This window comes from Gavialis gangeticus, unplaced genomic scaffold, assembly GCF_001723915.1.
Source record: "Gavialis gangeticus isolate Ggan-Ray unplaced genomic scaffold, GavGan_comp1, whole genome shotgun sequence".
Classification (NCBI taxonomy): domain Eukaryota; kingdom Metazoa; phylum Chordata; order Crocodylia; family Gavialidae; genus Gavialis; species Gavialis gangeticus.
This window is the reverse complement of record NW_017729033.1, coordinates 26,847,756-26,868,925: the sequence shown is the minus strand read 5'-3', so window position 1 is coordinate 26,868,925 and position 21,170 is coordinate 26,847,756. Positions and strand designations below refer to the sequence as shown.

Sequence of the window (21,170 nt, the reverse complement as noted above, 5' to 3'; positions counted from 1 at the left end):
CAGACAGGAAACAGTTTCATAAGCTCTATTTCAGATATCTTCAAAAAGCATTTTCTTTTTGCTATAAGCATTTTCTTTTTGCTTGTTAACCCTTTTGGTTCTGGCCATCACAGGTGGTTTAACTAAAGCTCGTTGAACAAACTTTAGTTATAGGGCCCCCTCTGCCATTTTAAAGTGTGGGATGCTGAATACATGAGATGCTCAAGGTGCTTTATTTACTTAAAGTGCTCCCAAGAGCAACTTTAATTAAAGCTCTCCCCCCTTTTCCCCCCAATCCCTGGAGCATGTGTAAAGATGCTCTATGGGCCAAATTTTATTCCATTAACACTCTGGTAAATTAGTCAGAATTTAGCCTTGGGGTCAGTTCCTTGGGCTCTATTTTGTCTTTCTTTCACTACATCCTTAGCACAAATTGGCCAGAAAACTACCCAAGGAAATCTTTGGCTATCTAAAAGTCAGTGTGGCCAACTCTTCCATCACCTGTTTCTGGCACAGATGGATATTGACAATGATGCTGAAGCAAGCAGCACCACAGCCAGTCCTCAGTCAGTAGAATGATTGCTGTGTCTCTCTGGAACCACTTCAGCAAGTTAGAGCAGCACGTAGGCTGCCCATTCCAACCCAAAAATCTTCATAGGACAGTTTTTATACCCTGTTCCCTATTTGGACATGCAGTGAAAAGCCACAGTTTGGTCCTTACTTACAAGTTGGGTGTTTATTGCAAGGTTTGTGTTTTGTCTCTTTAAGGTAAGCAATTTTGTGTTTTCTAAAATGGTGACAGCGGCCCTCTCTACTCCACTGCTTTGACGTGCATTAGATTAGCTTTTTCACAGCTTTTATGACTTGTTCCTTTCCAAGGGATTTGCAAATTAACACAGAGCATAGCAGTCTGGAGGTTCACGTGGCATGAAACATTTAGCACTACAAACAAGGTGCAAAATAGATTTGGAAATGAAATTTTGAATTATAATGGGCATTTTGCATCCCATGCCTAGCACTGGCAGGTGCCATTTTGCTCAAAGGTGATATTACTTTTGCCTCCCAACAGGCACATCTTAAAATCCATTTCAACGTTTGTAGATGGTGAGAAATGCTTCTCACCTTGTGAACCTCCAAACTACTGTGATCAGCAAAACAGATTTATTTTCAAGTATCTATGTTCTGTTAAGACATTCTACATAGTTGTAGGCAGTATTATTGTCTTGTTCTGCTACCAGGCTCGGAAAGCAGAGGTATAGTAACACAGCTTCATGTCTGGGACAGAACTGGCTCCTGCCATGCTGATTGAGGCAGTACAATCAGCCACCACTGTGGTAATGGCTGCTTTTGTGTCTGCCAACAAAGGTGGCACCTGGGGCTGCTGCCCCAGCCACTTCCCCTCAGTTACACTACTGTTGCAGAGACCCATAACATAAAAATGATTTGGAAACTTGCACATAACAGTTGAATGGCAAGAGAAGACTACTACCAGTAGAGTTCAGCTCTTGACTATTTACTTTCATTGCACTGTGAATGTGACCCTTAATGGTGCTAGTAGAATAGAAGTGCACATACTCTACAGGAGAGGTTGGCAAGCCTCTTCACTTTTCCCTTTTGCAGAGTAGATTCAAAATGACTACACAATGAATAATGGGGCATCAGATATCAAATTTAGATGCAAATAGCTAAAGCGCCTTAACACGCATGTAGACACGCTAAAGCACATTAACTCTGTGCATGTTGACTGACTTGGGACTAACTTTAGTCCCAAGTCAGTCTGTGTACTGTGTTAATGTGCATTAGCATGTGCATGTGTAGACACACCTAAGTCTCCTTAATGTGCATTAGGCAAATGCGCATTAATTTTAGGCATGCATAAAAGCACATGTAGATATGCCCAGTGAGGAGCATTGTTGAGGTCCTGGTGGATGGGGAGACACTTGTTTTCCTTAATTCACTGGATTTCCTGTAGAGTTGCTGCATCAAAATGAATGGGTGGAGGAGTGATGTGTGACAGCATGGGCAGCCAAGGTGTTTGAGCTGACTTGAGGGTTCCCACAATGCACCACATTGCAGAATTCAGTTGGATATCAACAAGTCAAGTGTGACTGCTTCTGGGTGATACCGGTGCACAGTACATGGCTACGGAGTATGCAAGGGCCAGTGCTGATGCCCATAATACTGATGCTCCCCAGCTTGTGTTTGCCAGTTTCTGGACCAAACTGAGATAGCTGGGGAAGGATTGGGGAGGGACATCGTTCCCTGGGGCTGCCAGCCAATCTGCTCTGACCTGTGCCCTTGGCTACTGTCACCTGCCTTTAGGCAGACTGGGGAGCCTGCAGACAAGCACCCCCTGGGTGCCCTCTGCAATGCAGTCTGGCTGCATAGAAAGCAGATGGCCTTTGAATGCTTTTCCATTGTAGAAATGGTAGGATTTTTAACTGCTCAAACTAAGCTACTGAATTTCCACTGGTTTATTTGAATGCTTGTGTACAGTTCTGGACTCCCATTGTCTTCTCATTCCCTTCCCTTCCTTCCTGCCTCATGGTTCCCTATTGGAAAGAGGATCAGTGCTGCAGTTCACCCTGGATCAAAGTGCTGAAGTGGAAGCACGTAAAGACAAGTTCATAGATTCATAGATGCTAGAGGCAGAAGGGACCTCAGTGGATCATCAAGTCCAACCCCCTGCCCATGGCAGGAAAAAGTGCTGGGGTCATGTTACCCCAGCCATGTGAATAGTTCTCCTATTCCCTGCTGCTCCCCCCGCCCTCCCCCAGTGAGTTTGTATACCATGCCTAGCACTAGCAGGTGCCATTTTGCTCAATGGTGATATTACTTTTGCCTCCCAACAGGCACATCTTAAAATCCATTTCAACGTTTGTAGATGGTGAGAAATGCTTCTCACCTTGTGAACCTCCAAACTACTGTGATCAGCAAAACAGATTTATTTTCAAGTATCTATGTTCTGTTAAGACATTCTACATAGTTGTAGGCAGTATTATTGCTATAAGAACCCCCCTCAGCCTTCTCTTCTGGAGGCTGGAAAGGTCCAGATCCCTCAGTCTCTCCTCATAAGGCCCTGCAGGCCTCTAACCATATGAATGGCCCTCCTCTGAACCCTCTCATGGTTGTCCACATCCCTCTTGAATTGCATTGCCCAAAATTAGATGTGGTACTCCAGCTGTGGCCTGACCAGTGCCACATAGAGGGGAAGCATCACGTCCCTGGACCTGTTCATGCACCTACTAATGCATGAAAGTTGCCAGCCCCTTGTAGGGTGTGCTGCTGTAGCAGCATGGAAGATGTTAGAATTAATCTCCCTTCTTCATCTTTCTGAGGTCTCTTTCATCTCTCATCTCATATTCTGGCACTCTGTCCTCCTTTATCCCACAATGAATCTCATGAGGCTCAATAAGGACAAGTGCAAAGTCCTGCACTTAGGATGGAACAATCCCATGCACCAGTACAGGCTTGGGACTGACTGGCTGGGCACCAGCTCTGCAGAAAAGGACCTGGGGTTACAGTGGACAATAAGCTGAATATGAGCCAGCAGTGTGCCCTTGTTGCTAAGAAGACTAATGGCATACTGGGATGCATTGGTAGGTATGTTGCCAGAAAGTCAAGGCAAGTGATTATTCCCCTCGATTCAGCGCTAGTAAGGCCACATCTGGAGTACTGTTTTCAGTTTTGGGCCTCCCACTACAGTAAGGATGCGCACAAACTGGAGACAGTCCAGTGGTGGGTGACAAAAATGGTGAGGAGGCTGGGGGACATGACTTATGAGGGAACTGGGCTTCTTTAGTCTAGAGCAGAGACTGAGAGGGGATATAATAGGAGTCTTCAACTAACTGAAGCGGGGTTCAAAAGAGGATGGAGCTAGGACTGTTTTCAGTGGTGCCAGATGACAGAACAAGGAGCAATGGTCTCAAGTTGCAGCAAGGGAAGTTTAGGTTAGATATTAGGAAGAATTTTCTCACCAGGAGGGTAGTAAAACACTGGAACAGGTTACGCAGAGAGGTTGTGGAAGATCCATCCTTGGAGGTTTTCTAAACCTAACTAGGCAAAGCCTTGGCTGGGATGATCTAGCTGGTCCTGCTTTGAGCAGGGGGTTGGAATAGATGACCTCCTGAGCTCCCTTCCAACTCTAACTTTCTATGATTCTATTCCCTGTCTGATATGGGCGAGTCGGACACTGAGGACATGGAAAAGGGAAGGCTTTAGAACACAAGGCATTTTTTTCTAAGCGAATGCTGCAGTGGAGTGATACAAAAAGTCACTAAAACTGATACCTCTGGCTGATCATGTCTGGCTTATTTCAGCCACTAACATTAGAAGATAAAATCAAATGGAAGCCTCCCAGACCTCTATTTGTCAACTGCCAGTATATTCTGATACTATCACAGTACAGTATATCAAGTACAGTATAGAAAACTGTTGTTTCCCCAACACTGTGCAAGGAGCATACTCCTTTAAATGAGGAAGCCGTTGAATCCTCTTTAATTGCTTGGACTAGATATTTTCAGAGGTTTCCCCAGCTTTTGGCTTCTCCATGGTACTTACCACAAGACAAAAGAACCCAGTCTCACTTTTATTTATTACTGTTGGATGTGACAGATAAGACTGACATTTACAAATAAATAAAAAATAAAAAACGGGGGAGGTTTGCTTTAATCCATCAATTTAAAAATCAGATTTCTAAAGACATCACATTTGTTTTGCTACAAAGAAGAAAATTGGCATGAAAAAGGCATAGAAAGGACTCCAGTGTTACATTCTTTGATACGTGTAAAATATTCAAGCAGGTAGATCTGCCGTCATGCATCAGCACTATTTTTACCAAGCAAAGGTCAAATTTGCATGTTTCAGTGAAAGTTGTCTTTTCAATCAGTTTATTTTTGAAACACAAAGCACTTTGAGTATGTGATGCCCTATAGCCAAATTCTGGGCTTCTAAATCAATTTTCACTCTGGCAAATGCCGGTAGATTTTAATAGTCATTTTGCCTATGTAACCCGCCTCCCCCTCCCACTCACACACACACTATATACTCCTAAACATGTGCTTTGTCATTTATTTATTATTTTACATATAACTTATCTAATGGGGCTGGTATATGTTAAGACTTTCCTTCATAAATGACACTGACTTGATGGTGGTCTTTCTTTTAACCCTCACTTGATATTATTTCCAGTCTTTGCCTCTTCTTTTGCTCTATGGTAGCTTATTTGAGACAGCTGAGTTAGGCATGACTGGGTGGTAAAAGGGTTCACTAAATGTTAGCCTTTTATGCAAGCTTCTGCTACTGCATCATAAAGTATCTTCCATCTTAGTCAAGCTTCATTTGGCTGCTTGAACGAGATGTTACATTTTCTGGGAAATAAGAAAATTAAAATCATGTCACTGCCAAAATTATGGTGTGCACTTCTCTACAAAAGGAGGAGGTAAGATTTGAGAGAGAAAAAGGATTTAAACAATTTTTCAGTAAAAAGGATTGTGCTTAATAAAGGGTCCCAGTCTTCTCTGGATGAATATCTCATCTTTTGTGGAGCTGGAGAAAAGCAGCAAGACAAGAGGATGTAGATTAGGCATATTTTTTAATTAAAAGCAGGAATTTTATGCTTTTGGGACTCCTGCTTCACAAATTGACTTGTGTGGCATGGTGATAAAACAGTAAACAGATTTGTGTATTTCAAGTTAATTTTTTAGATAAGTCTTTTGCTGTTATTTTATAAAGCAGCTACTTTTTGTGGCTGTTATCTTGGGGGAGAAGCCAGGGTATCAGCTAGCATTCCAGGAAAGTATTTTGGAAAATGTGAAATATCATTAAACATTGATCTCTCTGATATTGCAGTGTATGGGAGCTCCGGAGGCTTCAGTGGAGCTGTGCCAGTTTACACCAACAAAAAAATATGTCCCTAAACCCATAATAATTTGAAGTTCTGAAAGTATACCACAGTGTGTTAGTCTTTTCTTAACTCAGCAGTTATATGTAACTTTTTTGTATTATTATGCTAGTGTCTGCTTGGAAAGGCTTTCACTTACCATTGTGTTTGATATAGCACAAGGCAGGGAAACAGTATTAAATCTCTACACTAATTTTTCATTCACTACCTGCCCATGGTTGATGTTCCCAGTGGGCAGAAATCTCACTGCTGTGGAATTGCTGATATAGAGACTAATTCCACCCTGTATTACATAAGTAAAAGGCCTACTGAAACCAATGGGAATGAAAATAGAATTGGACCTATAAGATATAGTTAACTAGCTCTTTTGTGGATGTTCACTTCCCAAATGGCTTCAACATTGCATTGTCACCCAACATGGCACATGTCTATGTCTTACACCAGAAAATGTTTTATTGTAGGTAGGGGCAAGGACTTTTGTGAGTGATCTCTGCTATTGGACCAGCTATGTACTTGGAAGGGACATAGGCAAAGTTTCAGGTACCACAGTACCCTTTCTCAGGTATAAAATGACAGTTTTATAGTGACTCAGAATGCTTTATATGACCTTAGGCAGACAAGGTTCTTTGGGTAAATGTGATATCTTTTATTAAACCAACTGAGGGTTTGGAAAAAGGTTCTTTGCAAGCTTTCGGGTGCAGTCACCCTTCTTCAGGTATAGGAAGTCTCTGCTGTTCAGAGACTCACTTTGACTTAGTTAGCTTCTTACATTCCTATTCAAAGTGCACTTAAAATAGCATGTACAGTTCTATGGGATGCTGGTTTTCACTGTTAGTTTATATTTTTCTCTTCCTCTGTAAGATGAGACTGTTTCTTGCCCTATAAACCCATGCAGGGAACTGACAGGGCAGAACCATTGACTATTCACATTGTGAGAAACAGGCCGTGTCTGTACAAGATGCTGACTGTGCAGTAGCCCATGACTACCGTGCAGTAGCGTCACATGGCAGAGAGTGACGTAACACTACTGTGCAGTAGTTTTGGGCTACTGTGCAGTCAGAGTCATGAAAAAGCTGCTCAGTGGTGCTACTGCGCAGTAACTCTGGTTACTGCACAGTCATTTAGTACTTGTTTATACTTGTATAAAAAAAAGTAGTAAATGACTGTGCTGCAACAACTGTGCAGTCAGCATCTCATGTAGACACGGCCACATTGTAGAAGGCAGAGCAGCATCATGAAGCTGTCACACTCTGTCCTGTGCAGGAGGACTGAGGTAGAGGAAAGGATGTAATGTCAATACATTAGCCAGCAGGGATGATCCAGAGAGAGGCAGAAGTGGATTACTTCTCCTTCTAGGAGAGGAGGAGAACAAAGAAGAAAAGTGTGACTTTAGGGACTACTCTTTGCTTTTAGGGTAAATTCTCCATCTAGTCTTTAATCAATGATATGGGGTGCATAATTGCTATGTTGTTATGGTATTATAGCTATGAATACAATTTAGTAAGTAATATTGTATGTATGTTTGAATTATATCTAGTTCTGTCCTTACAGACTCTCAGATTTAATAGCCAACTAATTGTGGATTTACCATTTTTGTTTCCACAGACAACATCAGCCAATCGGACAAAATATTACGTTTCTTACCGTCGTAATAGCTTTGTACAGATGAAACTGCCAAAATATGCATTGCCAAAGGTGAGTGTGGACATTATATTGTTCTTTCCATGGAAATGTTTTCCTTTATTCCATTTTTGACCCAGTGCAGGTGGGTTCTGTGCTTTTTAATCCTCAGTATTCTGACATGAGAACTTGTTCCTATGAGGCATCAGATTATTTTACTAAATACTGCTTGCATTATATATTTTTTGGGCATATAGCAGCTCTCATTGCAATTTACGGGGCATGCCTACACATTCATTAAAGTGCCGTAGTTACTGCTCGTTAAGTTTAGTACTTGTATAACCAAGCACTGAATCAATGCACAGTAACTAGTGCTACTGCGCAATAGTGCCGGCGCGTGGATTTTTAGAGATGCTTACTGAGCAGTAACCTAATACTATCATAGTTTTTGCCCTGCATGCTACCTCACAGTAGAATTAGGCTACCGTGCAATTAGCATCTTGTGTAGATGTGCCCACAGGCATGGAGAGCAAAGGTTATTGCAATAGCTCTCCAGCTTTGTTCCCAAGAAGCAACCCTCCAGGACCAATGACAAGTGGTCATTGATACTGAGTGAATATTTTTTCAAGAATCACTTACAGTTTAAATTTCATATGGTGAATATCTTCCACAAGCATGAATGGAAGTATAAGGGAATTGTACCAGCCTACTCTCTATCACTGAAAAAAACCTGAGGGCTCCTAGTTACCTATCAGGGTGATGTGGGTGGCAGAGCTAGCTGAAATTCCTGCAGCGTGGCATGCTTTTCAGGGCTGCTATATTAGCATAGTACTCTAGCAGTAAAGTAGAGGCATATATTTGCATGCAGTCTAATTGATGCGACTGAGGTTTTGTGGTACACAGCATGTTGCATAACTTTATGGATAGCTGGGAGGCTTCTGTAATTCTTAAGAAAAATGGCTTAGTTAATTACAGGAGAAACTAACAATTGCATTTTGTGACTGTTGTAGGTTTAGATCACTACCTTCCTGTTTATAGGTGGGGAACTGTACTCTGTTTCCTCATATGTCTTTTTTTAAAAGCAAAGAATATCCTTAAAGGACTTTTTTCCCAACTTTGATTTTTTTTTTTTAACTTTTCTGATGTCCTGTGGTTTTTTTATGGTAAATATGTAGCATAACAACAAAACCCTCAAATCAGACCATCAGATATTATCTGAACAAGAATGTGGAGCTGCCTTCTACTACCATGCATGTTAGTTTTAAAATGCATAGCTAGTCATATGCAAATCAATATGACTTTTACTGGATTATTCGAAATGGCTTCGAAGCAGTTTTTATGGTCTCTTGGGTAATCTGTAATTAGGAAAACAATAAGAGAACATAAAGTTCTAAATGCCAAAATCAAAGGATTCTGTACCATTTTACAGACAGTTTAATGTGTACTTCATATAAATAAAATGGGAGGGTATAATTTGACAGAAATGCTATTTCTGAAATAAATTATACAGTTTTCTGTCCATTCCTCTAAATGCCTCATCTCATCAGAACTCTTAGTTGATTGGTTTTATTTAGCTTTGCTTGGGCTTCTGTTTATTCTTCATTTTTAGTCATTCTGAGTATATTAATGTAATATTTAATAATGGCAAACCCTTGATTTGTCAATAAGGTGATTCAGTGAGGAGTCTTCTTTTTGCCTGTAGGGAACCAGTGCAAGAATCTCTGCCATTATGTTAGGCCTTCATCATCATGTATAGTCACCTGCTGTTTTGTGCACATGACCAGGCCTACAGCCCGTCTTAGATTGCTTTTGTGTAAAATATTTATCTGCATGGCTGGGTGCTCTGTTCTGATGTTTACCTAGAGGCTTTGTTATAAGTGATCCTAGATAAGGACAAGCTGTTGTTGTTAGCATATAAAATATTATTAATATTCCATCAGCATACAAATATTTAAAGCTTTCAGGATACTGACTTCTTTAATTCATGACTTTTGCTTGTAATAAAATGGATGTGCAAGCTTTAACCTTCTTAGTACTGTTATCCAGATTACAGCTAACCTTGTGGGTAGGCTACAGATAAAACAGGCAAAACAGGGCTACAGCCCAACCTTGTATTTGCTTGCACTTCAAAATGTAAAAACAACCATTTATCCCAAAATCTATCTGACAACCTGGGACAACACAACAGATTCTCACCTATACCTGCTGGGGAAACCAGAGAGGTAGGAGGAGGGTAGCGCACAGATTATCAGCCAGTCTTCTTAAATCTGAATTATCCAAATTTCCCTCCAGCCTATGCCCAATATTTATGTATGGCTGGTTTTAATTCTAATAAAGGATCTCTGATTTGTTTTATTTAAATTTCTTGGTTTCACTGAAACTTTTGGACCTGCACTGAACCAGATCTCTTGTGGACTTTGAAGATGCAGTTAGTTGGAATTTATATCCTTGGGGAAACTAAAAGGGAGGGTTCCTTATTTCCTTTCCTTCCCCATTTTGAAATGCTGTTCAACACTGGCTTATTTCTTCTTTACCTTAGTTGATGGTCTTCTCTGACAAGGCTGCTTGTGTTTTTACAAATTATCTAAGAATCTTAACAAAAAATATATCTAATACATTTGGTTACATCAATCACTGCTACTAATATTTTAAGATAAAGCTATGTTATACCATATTTGGATTATTTAATGTATGGCCGTCTCTTATTAATGTCTACCTTCAGGCCTTGTCTTTATTTAATTGTGTTTAGTTAGACATGTGGATAGCTTCCTTTACTTTGCTGATCAAGCTTGCTGCCACATCTGCAAAGGTTCATGCTACGGTCACTCAGAAACAGGCTCTGGGGCTTAGTCACACTTTTACAGCTTGGCTTAGGCCCCTTGAAAATGGGCAAGGCTGGTAGTAGTATTTAGTCCTTTTGTTGAACAAACCTGATTTTATTTTTTTGCAGGGATTACAGGTTTGCTTGTTAAAGGTAGATATAATTCATTTTGGAGTTTGTATGGCATTAAGCTTAGTGTTATATGACATTCTTATGAGAAAAACCCAACATAATATAACATCAGTAAAAAAAGCATTACATGGATTAAGAACTGGTTACCTGATGGATCTCAGAAGTACTCATCAATGGGAAATCATCCACAAATTAGAGTTCTTCAAATGGGGATTAGCAGAGATCACTACTGGATAAGAGGAATCCTAGAATATTGAGACCAGTCCTGGTCCATATTTTAAAATATGTTGAGAGCATTGAGAGGGTGGCAAAGGAAGCAACAAATATTTACTTCACAGTGGGTACATCTACATGTGAAATTAATGTGATGCAATGAACTCTGGCACATACTGTGCTGGAGTTTATTGTTCCTGGGCACTCCACTTACACATGTATCTGGGACTTTAGCATGTTGAGCTGGATCAAAGCAGCCTTGGCTGGTAGGAGGCCCGGGGGAAGTTAGCCTGGTAGCCCAGGGCTGCTCCAACCTGTGTAGGGGCTGGTTGGAACACAAGGGTGCTTCAGTGTGGGGCTAGCCGGCAAGCAGCCACGCACTGAAGCACCCTCATACCCCAGCCAACTCCATCAGTATCTATAAACATGTTGCTGTGCATTAAGGAATGCTGCTGTAGGACTGTATTTGTGTTTCCAACTACTAACACAGAATTGCCAACCCCACCATGCCAAAAATCATGAGACGCACTCTTAAAAAATCAAGAGATTGGCATGTAAATCATGAGATGCTATTTTTGAAGTGTATGGGGGTAGTATCTGTGAAGGCGTTGGGGGCTGTGGATGTGTGTGTGGGGTTTGGAGCCTACCCATCTTGGCAGGATGTGGGGTACTGTGGGTCAGGAGTGAGAAGCAGCAGCAGGGCTGGGCAGGCTGTGGCTTGGGAGTGAAGAGCAGACAGACAGAGATACAGAGACACTGACAGATGCAGAGACAGCACCCAGCTGGTAAGTGGAGGGAAAAGGGTTGGGGGAGAGGGTAGAGGCATGGAGGGGTGGCAGATCAGGGCCTCCACAGTGAGGGACGGAGTGGAGCAGGAGCAGGGGTTGGGATGAATGGGGCCCTGAGGCTGGGGTGGGTTGTCCAGAGGCACGGGGGAGGGGCACAGCCCCCCCACAGCAGTGCACACCCCCAGGGCAGGCATGGGGGCATGTGCCACCTGCGGGGCAGAGGTGGGCTGCTGTGTGGGCTAGAGTTCTGCACCCTGCTGCCTTGCCCCAGGAATTTGGCCATGCAACACCATTGCCGCTCGCTGGGTGTACAGGGGACATGGGATGTGCTGGCCGCACAGCACAACCCCTACCCACCCAGCAGCAGGAGACATACTGGGGTCGCATGGCTGAGCTCCCAGGGAAAGGCATCAGGGCACAGAGCTCCAAGCCCACAACTGGCAGCCTGCCTCTGCCTCTGCCTCTGCCTTTGCCTTGCGGGGGGTACATTCCCCCATGTCTCCCCCAGGGGTTTGCACTGCTGTGGGGAGCTGCCCCCCCCAACACCTCTGGATGACCTACCCCACCCCCACTCCTTCCCTCACTGCAGGGGCCTCAATCTCCTCCCTGTCCCCTCCCTCTCCCCCTGCCCCTTTCCCTTCACTTACCAGCTGGGAAATCCAGAGATCTGAGGGTTGGATTGGGAGATCCTGATTCTGAGTTATTTTAACTTTGAAATCCTGAGTCTTGCAATGGTTTTGCAGCAGTTGGCATTGCTGCTAACCTACAGTTAATGCTCGCTGCAGCCTAATACAGCCATACGTGTAGATGCTGAAACTTTATTGCAGAGCTAATTAGTCTACTCTTCAGCAGACATCTTATGCAGATGTGCCCAGTGGAACCTTAAAGAGTTTAGTTTGTTTAGCTTATCGGAAAAAAAAGATGCAGAGGTGATTTCCTTACAATAGTTAATGTTTCAATATCATCATAGTACTTACAGGGTGTGTCTACATGACACAGTTTCCTATGAAGTAGCATAGTTTACTGCACGTGCACATACTTAGTGCAGTAAACCCCACTAATTGTGAGTAAATTTACTACCTGCAAATGCAAGTAGCAAGTTTACTAGCAATTACTAACCATGCAGAAGCACTCATGTAGACACCTGACTGGGAGCAAATCTGCTCCCCATCAGCTGGCCACCAGGGTGCAAGAGATTGCTTCCTGCCCCAAAGAGCTGCTTACTGCTGGGGTGGGCTCCACCATTGGAGCCCAGGCAGGGACCATGTCCCCCTGCCCTGGCAGCAGAGAGCTCCAAGCTTTCCTTCCACCCCTTTGATGTTACAGCTGGGGCCAGGAGACAGGTGTGCCCTGCTAGCCCCTGTGCTAGTGCCCAGGGAGAGCCTAGAGCTCCCCCTGGTAGCAGCAAAAGCCCATTGCAGGGCTCCAGGAAGTGAAAGCAGTTTGCGGCCATTAGCAGCAAATCTGCTCCTGCTTCTGTACAGGTATAGACACCTGCCTCGGAGCATTTACTCGCGAGTAGCTTACCACTGACTGGGAGTGGAAGCCAGACAAGTTCAAATTAGAAAGGAAAACATTGTTAGCAGTGTGGGAAAATAATTATTGGAATGAATCATGAAAAAAGTAGTGGATAATTTAGTTCTTGAAATCTTTAGATCAAGATTGGATGCCTTTATGGAAGATTTACAGTAACAAAATAAGAACAAGGTACTGGGCACAATACCAGAGTAATCATTTGAAATTCTCTGGTATATATTACTCAGGAGGTCAAACTAGATGATCTAATGGTCCCTTCTGATCTTAAAACATATGAAAATGGTTTACTAAGAGAATGATATTATCAAGCGAGTAATAGGAGACTTACAATTCTTGCATATAGAAAAAATTCCATTTAGATTTGTTTCATTTGTAGCTTGGGTTATTTGAAATGGTACAGGATGCAAAGTTCTGTGTCTTGGAAAATGTGTTCTTTGTTTGTTTGTTATTTTACCACTAAAAAGATTAACTCCAGGCTTGACTGAATAAATAAATTTACAAGCTAATGGTTTCATCTTGGATAGTTTCAATAGTCTAGTTAGGCACAGGGTGACTGTTTCATTTAGAAAAGGTTGGTTTTATGTTGTTGCTAGTTCAGGCTGTAACCGGTGAGTGGAACAAAACAAACTGCATCTCTTTAGCATGTTGATGATGCCTCTGAGAAATGTTTCATCGGTGTCTGCACAAGATAAAGCTGAAAAATTCCACTAAAGGTTTTTGAAATTGAAACATCCATTAGAACAGCACTGTAGATGAGTGGTCTTTGACCTCTTTTGTAAAAGCAGAGAAAGACATTTGAAAAGTGGTTTACCTACCTTTATTTCATGCTGAGCATCTTAACAACCAAGTATTACAAAACAGAATATTCTGTTCTCTTTGAATTCTTAGTCATGCACTGTTTTTATGTGGAACGTCAGGCTGAAATAAAAATGCATTTTCCAATCCAGTTCAGTCTTAACAGTAGGATAAAAAAGATTTGATACCTATACAAATGACAGATTCAGTAACGTAAAAGAGAGACAAACTACCTCTAGGGCTCGTGGCAAATCAGCAGTATTCTGAAGACCCAAGCCCTGGACTATTGTTAGTTATACGCTTCCAAGGGTGAGACTGAGATACAGGATTGTGAAGGAAGACATGGGACCTTATTTTTTAAAATAAACAGAAACCTACAGAACTGAAAAACAACTGGGTTTTAGTTTTCCACAATATCAGGGCTTTCCTATGCTGTGTTCTGTTCTGCTAGGGAACAGAATATAGTCTCAGAGTCTTGTCTTAGGTGGACTTTGCTACCCCATAAATATCATAGACAGAGTTTAACAGTGGTTTTCTACATGCAAAGGGGATTGTGGGCCAAGCAGAGAGTACCACAGGCTTGGAAAGTTGATCTGTCTGGTATTCATAGAGTAGGTGTACTGAAGCTTCAGAGTATGTGCAGATGTTACATTTAAATCAACCTAACTAGGGCTAGGTTGATCTAAGGGCTGATATGTGCAAATGGTTGGGGAAGTTAGATTGTGCAAAAACGGCTGGCCAGACCTAAATTAGTTCACTTGAGGAATCATAGAATCATAGAAAATGAGGGTTGGAAGGGACCTCAGGAGGTCATCTAGTCCAACCCCCTGCTCAAAGCAGGACCTTCCCCAACTAGATCATCCCAGCCAAGGCTTTGTCTAGCCAGGTTTGGAAACTCCCCCAAGGATGGAGCTTCCACCACCTCTCCGGGTAACTTGTTCCAGTGTTTTACTATCTTCCTAGTGATAAAATTCTTCCTAATATCTAACCTAAACTTTCCTTGCTGCAACTTGAGACTGTTGCTCCTTGATCTGTCATCTGCCACCACTGAAAACAGTCCTAGCTCCATCCTCTTTTGGACCCCGCTTCAGGTAGTTGAAGACTGCTATTAAGTCTCCTCTCAGTATCTAGACTAAATAAGCCCAGTTTTCTTAGTCTTTCCTTATAAATCATGTGCCCCAGCCACCTCACAATTTTTGTCACCCTCTGTTACACTCTTTCCAATTTGTCCACATCCTTTTTGTAGAGGGGGACCCAAAACTGAACACAGTACTCCAGATGTGTACTCCAGGAGGTGAACTAATTTATACTGGGAATGGTTAGCCTAATCTATGAGGTGTCTGCACATGTTTGGAGTGCAGCCCTGGGGCAGAGCGTCCAGCTGTTTGCCCCAGCCTTGGGGCTGTGCTCTTCCTATCCTGCACCCACCAACCCTGACCAGGCTATTTTTAGCTCCTCCACCCCCACCCGCAGATGGACAACCACCTACCACAGACCCACCAATCCCCTTGCAGACCTGCTAGCTCCACTCCAATCCTATCCCCCCTTCCTCCCACCCCAAGTTACGTGCGTTGTGGGAGGGTCTACATATGTCGCTATGGCGATGTTGTTACTGCGCTGTGATTTAGTACTTCCTTTTGGAAGTACCAAATCATGGCGCAGTAACAGCCTGTATTGCCCTATACATGCAGCGCATGGTTATTTTTAGCAGCTGCTTTGCTGTTGCGGTGTGCTATACCAGGGGAGCACAATGCTATGGTGAAGTAGCTGCTGGTCATATGTAGAGGTCCATAGACACTACATTGCCATAGCATATTGCTACGGCGACATACCATCATCTGTAGACGCGCCTTGTGTCCCCTATACAGCTCCTAGCACCAGCAAATATGTATAAGCTGTGCCTGAACTATGATCATGCAGCTTAAAGGAAGCTGCATGATCATAAACTGAGCGTGACAAATGTCTGCACGTACCTCAGTCCTTATGTGTAGCCTTGGGGGAAAAAAATTTGGCTCTTCATTTCAGTCATACTTTTTGGCAGTGCAAATGTATCGCAATGTGTTTTTGTATAGAATCCTGAATTAATATTTTTATACTGATTAATTTGAAAATACTTTTTCAAAGCTAAAGTTTTCCCATGGAGATATAGGGCCTTGTTACATGTTGCACTTTGAGCTGCTCAATTGTTCATTGGTGTTAGAACTGGATCGAGTTTGGATCTGTCAGTCACACCTTAAAGAGGAAAACTTTCTCTAACTCTCCCCCACCTGCACATCTTCTGATTTGCCACTAGAGGGCTGGTGAGCAGGTGCCTGACTAGGAGCTACAGCTGTGTCACCACTATAGGGCTGGGAGCCAGAACTGACTTCTGTCCCTGCTGTAGGTGGAGGTGTGTGAGAGATGGGTTTGTGGGGTGTGGGGGGGCAGAGCGGAACATGAAGCTGGGAGGTAGAGGTAGAGAGTTAATGGGATGGGGGCTCCCGCATCTGGCCTGACAGCCCCTCGTAGACATGCACGTTGGAGCATTATCCTTGCGTGAACTGCAGCTGCACCTCCTGCCTTGTCCCACAGTACCATGAAGTCACCAATCTCCTCCATGGACCAGTTGGGGCCCCAGGTGGCAGCATGTGGCATAGGTGAGGATGCCATTGGGCCTCCTGTGCCAGCTGTCCAGGTCTCTGCATGACTGTCTCTGTGCTGCTGGGCCAGGGCAGCTGCCTGCAGTGCCCAGCACAGGGGCACAGCACAAGACTAGGAGCTGCGTGGTAAGGCATTGCCCCACAACCACCTGCAGGCTCCAGGCAGGCTGCTGGAAGTTGGCTGCGGGCAGCTGGAGCTGGCCTTGGTGGCCAGGAGTTGCCTGTGGCTGGACCCAGGTACTGGCACGCCTGGCAGCACCCTGCAGGCCTGGGTAGTGTGGCCCAGACAGCCGTGCACTATTGCAGTGCTAGAGAGTGGCACCAGGGTGCAGGCAGGCTGCCACAGGTATCCTGTGGCTTGTACAGGGACAGCAGAGGCCAACAGTCACCCCAGGCTCTTTGCTCTTGTGCCCCAGGGAGCAAAATAGCTGCAAGCTTTTAAATGGCCTATGGCTGGGGCTGCCATAGAGGTGGCCCAGCCCTGGTGCAGAAGAGACTCCCAGCCCTGGGGTTGAGCTCAGGCTGGCCACCTAGTGCAGGGCTGACCAGGAGCAATTTTGATCCCAGTTGGTGTTACTACCACGTAGTAACTACTCACAAGTAAATTTGCTACTTGCATTTGCACGTACCAGATTTACTGATAAGTAACAAAGTTCACTGTACAGTAAGCATGCTACTGTGCAGTAAAACATCTAGTGTAGACACATTCTCAGTAGAGGGAGGCTGGTCCATACACACTAAACTCATCTTGGCCAGGAAAAAAACATGGCCAAGTGATTTTGCCTCTCTCCAGAATCTACAGGGTTCAGACACTGTCCACCCGTTTTATTGTAAAGGCTTCTTGATCTAGTTGCTTCATGATTCACACAGTTGATCCCTGCATTTTACAGAAAGAATATGGATGTTTCCTCACCAGTTAGATTTCTGACCTGCATGCCCACTTATTTCAGTATTAACAGATGCTGTATGCTACCCAGTATACTGCCCAGACTGGAAAAGGTTTTGAAAATCTGATCCCACCCTTCTGAAACCCCCAGAAAAAAATGTCACAAACCACACCAAAGTGGTGGGCACTGGGACAAATGGAGAGACAGGGCAGCAGGCCTGCTCCCCCATCTTGAGGGACTGACTCTCTGTTCCATTTATAAGCCAGCTCTCTAGTTATTTGCTGCAGACATGTTTATAAATTAGAATATAAATGCTTAGGGAGCGGGATCCTGTATTGGCCTGTCATTAAGTCTCCTAAGAGTTATTGTATTACAAATAATCAGTAATAATAAAATGCATGCTAATTTACTCTGGTACTGTAAGACCAATTACTAGTCATAATAGGTTAACAAAAATATTGAGCAAATGAAGCATTTTTCTATCTGCTTTTCCAGTTTAATTGTTGAACCTCTGAAGATCTTTGGAATTCTAACCCCTTCTCACCTCTCTAATTAACCCTTATTGATGAAAGAAGCTCTTTTTAAACTCCTGGTGCTGCATTCACTGGCCTTGCATTCACTTATTCCAAGTTAATGTAAAGCCAACATTCTCACTTATTCCCAGATGCTATTTAGAAAAGCAAAATATTGGGCTCTAAAAGATAATGGTGTGGAAATATTGTGAAGGAAAGCTTCTATTATGTGTTTTGCTTTTCATGTATATGGGCTACATTTCCAAATGGACAATAAAATAAGTGTCCAAGTAATGGAAACCAGGGTAAAAGAGAATTGGAAATAACAAAACAAATGTTATTGCTTCAGAAATAGCCCCTTCTTGGTTACCTTTTTGTGGTTGTACATGTCTTTCTTATGTGTGCCTTGGCAGCAGTATATGTTCTTTGTATTTGGCTATTACCTGGGATTTTCCTGTCAATAAAAACTTAGATTAATTGGGCTGCAAACAAAGAATGGATTAGAAAAACAAAGCTGTACTCTTCTAAACAGTAGTTTGGCACAAAGTTATTGAACAAGGAATGTCCATTGCCTTCCTTTCTTATGCATATAGTCGCATGTAATTCTGAATGCATCTTCTTCCAAGAGGCTTTCAATAGACCCACACCTTCCATGCATCTCAATTATGTGCTGCCAAGTTTTAATGAGGGCCTTCTCCAGTCTTATCTCCATCAGCCAGTGACACTCTGGGGTGAAATGATCTTTTTTTCCCCTGATAATGAGGCATCAGTTTTAGTCGCATAATTTGGGGTAAGTGAGTGGGGCATCTGGACGCCCATTTAGAGACACTGAAATGGCAGTTCTGTAGAGTCCATGGTGCTGCAGCTCATGCTTGTGCTCAAAAGCCCCCTTGGCTCGCCAAAGGCATTCAGAAATGCCTGAAAGCCAAAGAGGAGGTGTACCTCCAGTGGAAGGGAGGGGCTATCACCAAAGAGGATTATACCTCCATCGCTTGAGTCTATAGGGAGGCTGTTAGGAAGGCTAAGGCGGAGATGGAACTAGGGCTAGCAACAAGTATCAAGGACAACCAAAATTCCTTTTTTAAATACACAGGGAGTAAAAAGAAGGCACCAGGCAACGTGAGGCCCCTTCAGGATATGCTTGGCAATCTGGTGGTTGCACCAGATCAAAAAGCAGACCTTTTAAACAAGTTCATTGCCTCCATTTTTCTGAGCAGAGACCAGGACATCTCCCCCATCGGGATTCAGGACAGGCTCAGGAGAGACTCTGCCAGGCTTAGGGTTAGGGAGGACTGAGTTAGGGATCTTCTGTAGGGGCTGGATGTGTTCCAATCAGCAGGTCCAGATGCTCTCCACCCCAGGGTGCTGAGGGAATTGGCAGGGGTCATCGGGGGGGTCCCTGGCATGGCTTCACGAGCACTTATGGTTCTCTGGCCAGGTGCCAGAAGACTGGAAGAAGGCCAATGAGGTCCCCCTTTTCCAAAAAGGGAGGAGGGCGGATCCTGGCAAATATAGGCCAATTAGTCTTACTTCAGTCCTAGGGAAGCTCTTTGAGAAAATTATCCAGGAGCACATCTGTGAGGGACCAGCAGGGGAGATGATGCTCAAGGGCAACCATTAGGGGCAGCTCCTGTCAGACCTACCTGGTTGCCTTCTATGCTCAGGTTACAAAATCATTGGACGCAGGTGTTGCAGTAGATGTAGCCCTTCTGGACTTCAGGAAGGCCATTGACACTGTCTCCCACCCCATCCTCATTAAAAGCTAGACGACTGCGATACTGATGCCTACACAGTCAGATGGGTCGCAAATTGGCTGGGGGGCTGCACCCAGAGAGTGTTGGATGGGTCATATTCGACCTGGAGGGATGTTGGCGGTGGAGTCCCCCACGGCCCGGTCCTCAGGCCCACACTGTTCAATTTCTTTATTAGCAGCTTGGACGAGGCAGTGAAAAGCACCCTGTTCAAATTCACTGATGACACAAAAATTTGGGGCGAGGTGGGCACGTTAGAAGGGAGGGACAGGATACAACTGGATCTGGACAGATTACAGGGGTGGGCAAATGTGAATAGGATGGGATTCAATACTGACAAGTGCAGGGTACAGCACTTGGGCAGAAAGAAACAGCAGCATACCTACAGGCTGGGGAACTCACTTCTCAAAAGCACTGTGGCAGAAAGAGATCTTGGAGTCATTATTGATTCCAAGATGAACATGGGCCGACAATGTGGGGACATGGTCAGGAAAGCTAACCACACCTTGTCCTGCATCCACAGATGCATCACAATCAGGTCCAAGGAGGTGATCCTCCCCCTCTATGTGGCACTGGTCAGGCCACAGCTGGAGTACTGCGTCCAGTTCTGGGTGCCGCACTTCAAGAGGGATGTGGACAACATGGAGAGGGTCCAGAGGAGGGCCACTCACATGATCAGGGGGCAGCAGGACAGACTCTATGAGGAGAGGCTACGGGACCTGAACCTGTTCAGCCTTCACAAGAGAAGGCTGAGGGGGGGCCTGGTGGCCATCTATAAACTTACCAGGGGGAACCAGAGGGGAATGGGTGAGACCCTGTTCCCCCAAGCACCTCCCAGAGTAACAAGGAATAATGGCCACAAGTTGATTGAGAGTAGGTTCAGACTAGACATCAGGAGGCGCTTGATAATTGCCTAGCTGGGGTCATATGAGCTTAAATTTACCAGGGGTCATATGAGCCCAGTATTCATTCCTGCCCAGGGCAGGGGGTCGGACTTGATGATCTTCTCAGTTCCCCTCTGACCCTACACCTATGAACTGTGGCTATAGCAGCAGCAGAGGCCTGATTCACGGACCCCACTCCACTGCTGGAGCAGTAACAGCAACAACCATGACTGGGCAAACTGCTTTGTGCCTGTAGCTGCTGGGAACTTGACTTTTGAGTGTACTGGGCAAGTAACGTTGAATCTCCCCAAGCCCACTCTCCATCCCAAAAGGATTTAGCTCAGACTTCACCCCAGTACCCTCACAAGGTTTTACCCAGAGTGCAAATCCTGCTAATTATGCCTCCAATCAGTTTAATCTAAGTTTCCCATAATTCATCCACTTTTCCTTGATTCATCCTTCTTCAAACACCTCTTGGAGGCTTATCAGAGGGTACAGGTTTTTTGGTTCCTCACAGTAGTAATGGTTGTAGCAAGAGGGTGTAATGAAGCTTTTACTGCTAGCAGTAATAGCAGTGCTTTAGCTCTTGCCTGAGAGGTATTTGGGTGCAGGAGTTCCCATGGTATGTCGACTGCCTGCATTAACAACTGCTTCCTTAGTCCCTTCCCTGAGATCATAGAATCAATGAGTCAGAAGGGACCTAGTCCGACC

The 21,170-nt window shown here is 44.1% G+C and overlaps 1 protein-coding gene across 6 annotated transcripts in view; it reads left to right on the top strand.

The window, feature by feature from the left end:
- SORCS2 (sortilin related VPS10 domain containing receptor 2) overlaps nucleotides 1–21,170 on the top strand; it is an 882,674-nt gene that overhangs the window by 650,240 nt on the left and 211,264 nt on the right. For all 6 annotated transcript variants that reach the window (XM_019526396.1, XM_019526393.1, XM_019526392.1 and 3 more), the window contains exon 7: nucleotides 7,487–7,576. In XM_019526396.1, coding sequence (XP_019381941.1) covers nucleotides 7,487–7,576 — 90 coding nt within the window. The remainder of the gene's footprint in view (nucleotides 1–7,486; nucleotides 7,577–21,170) is intronic.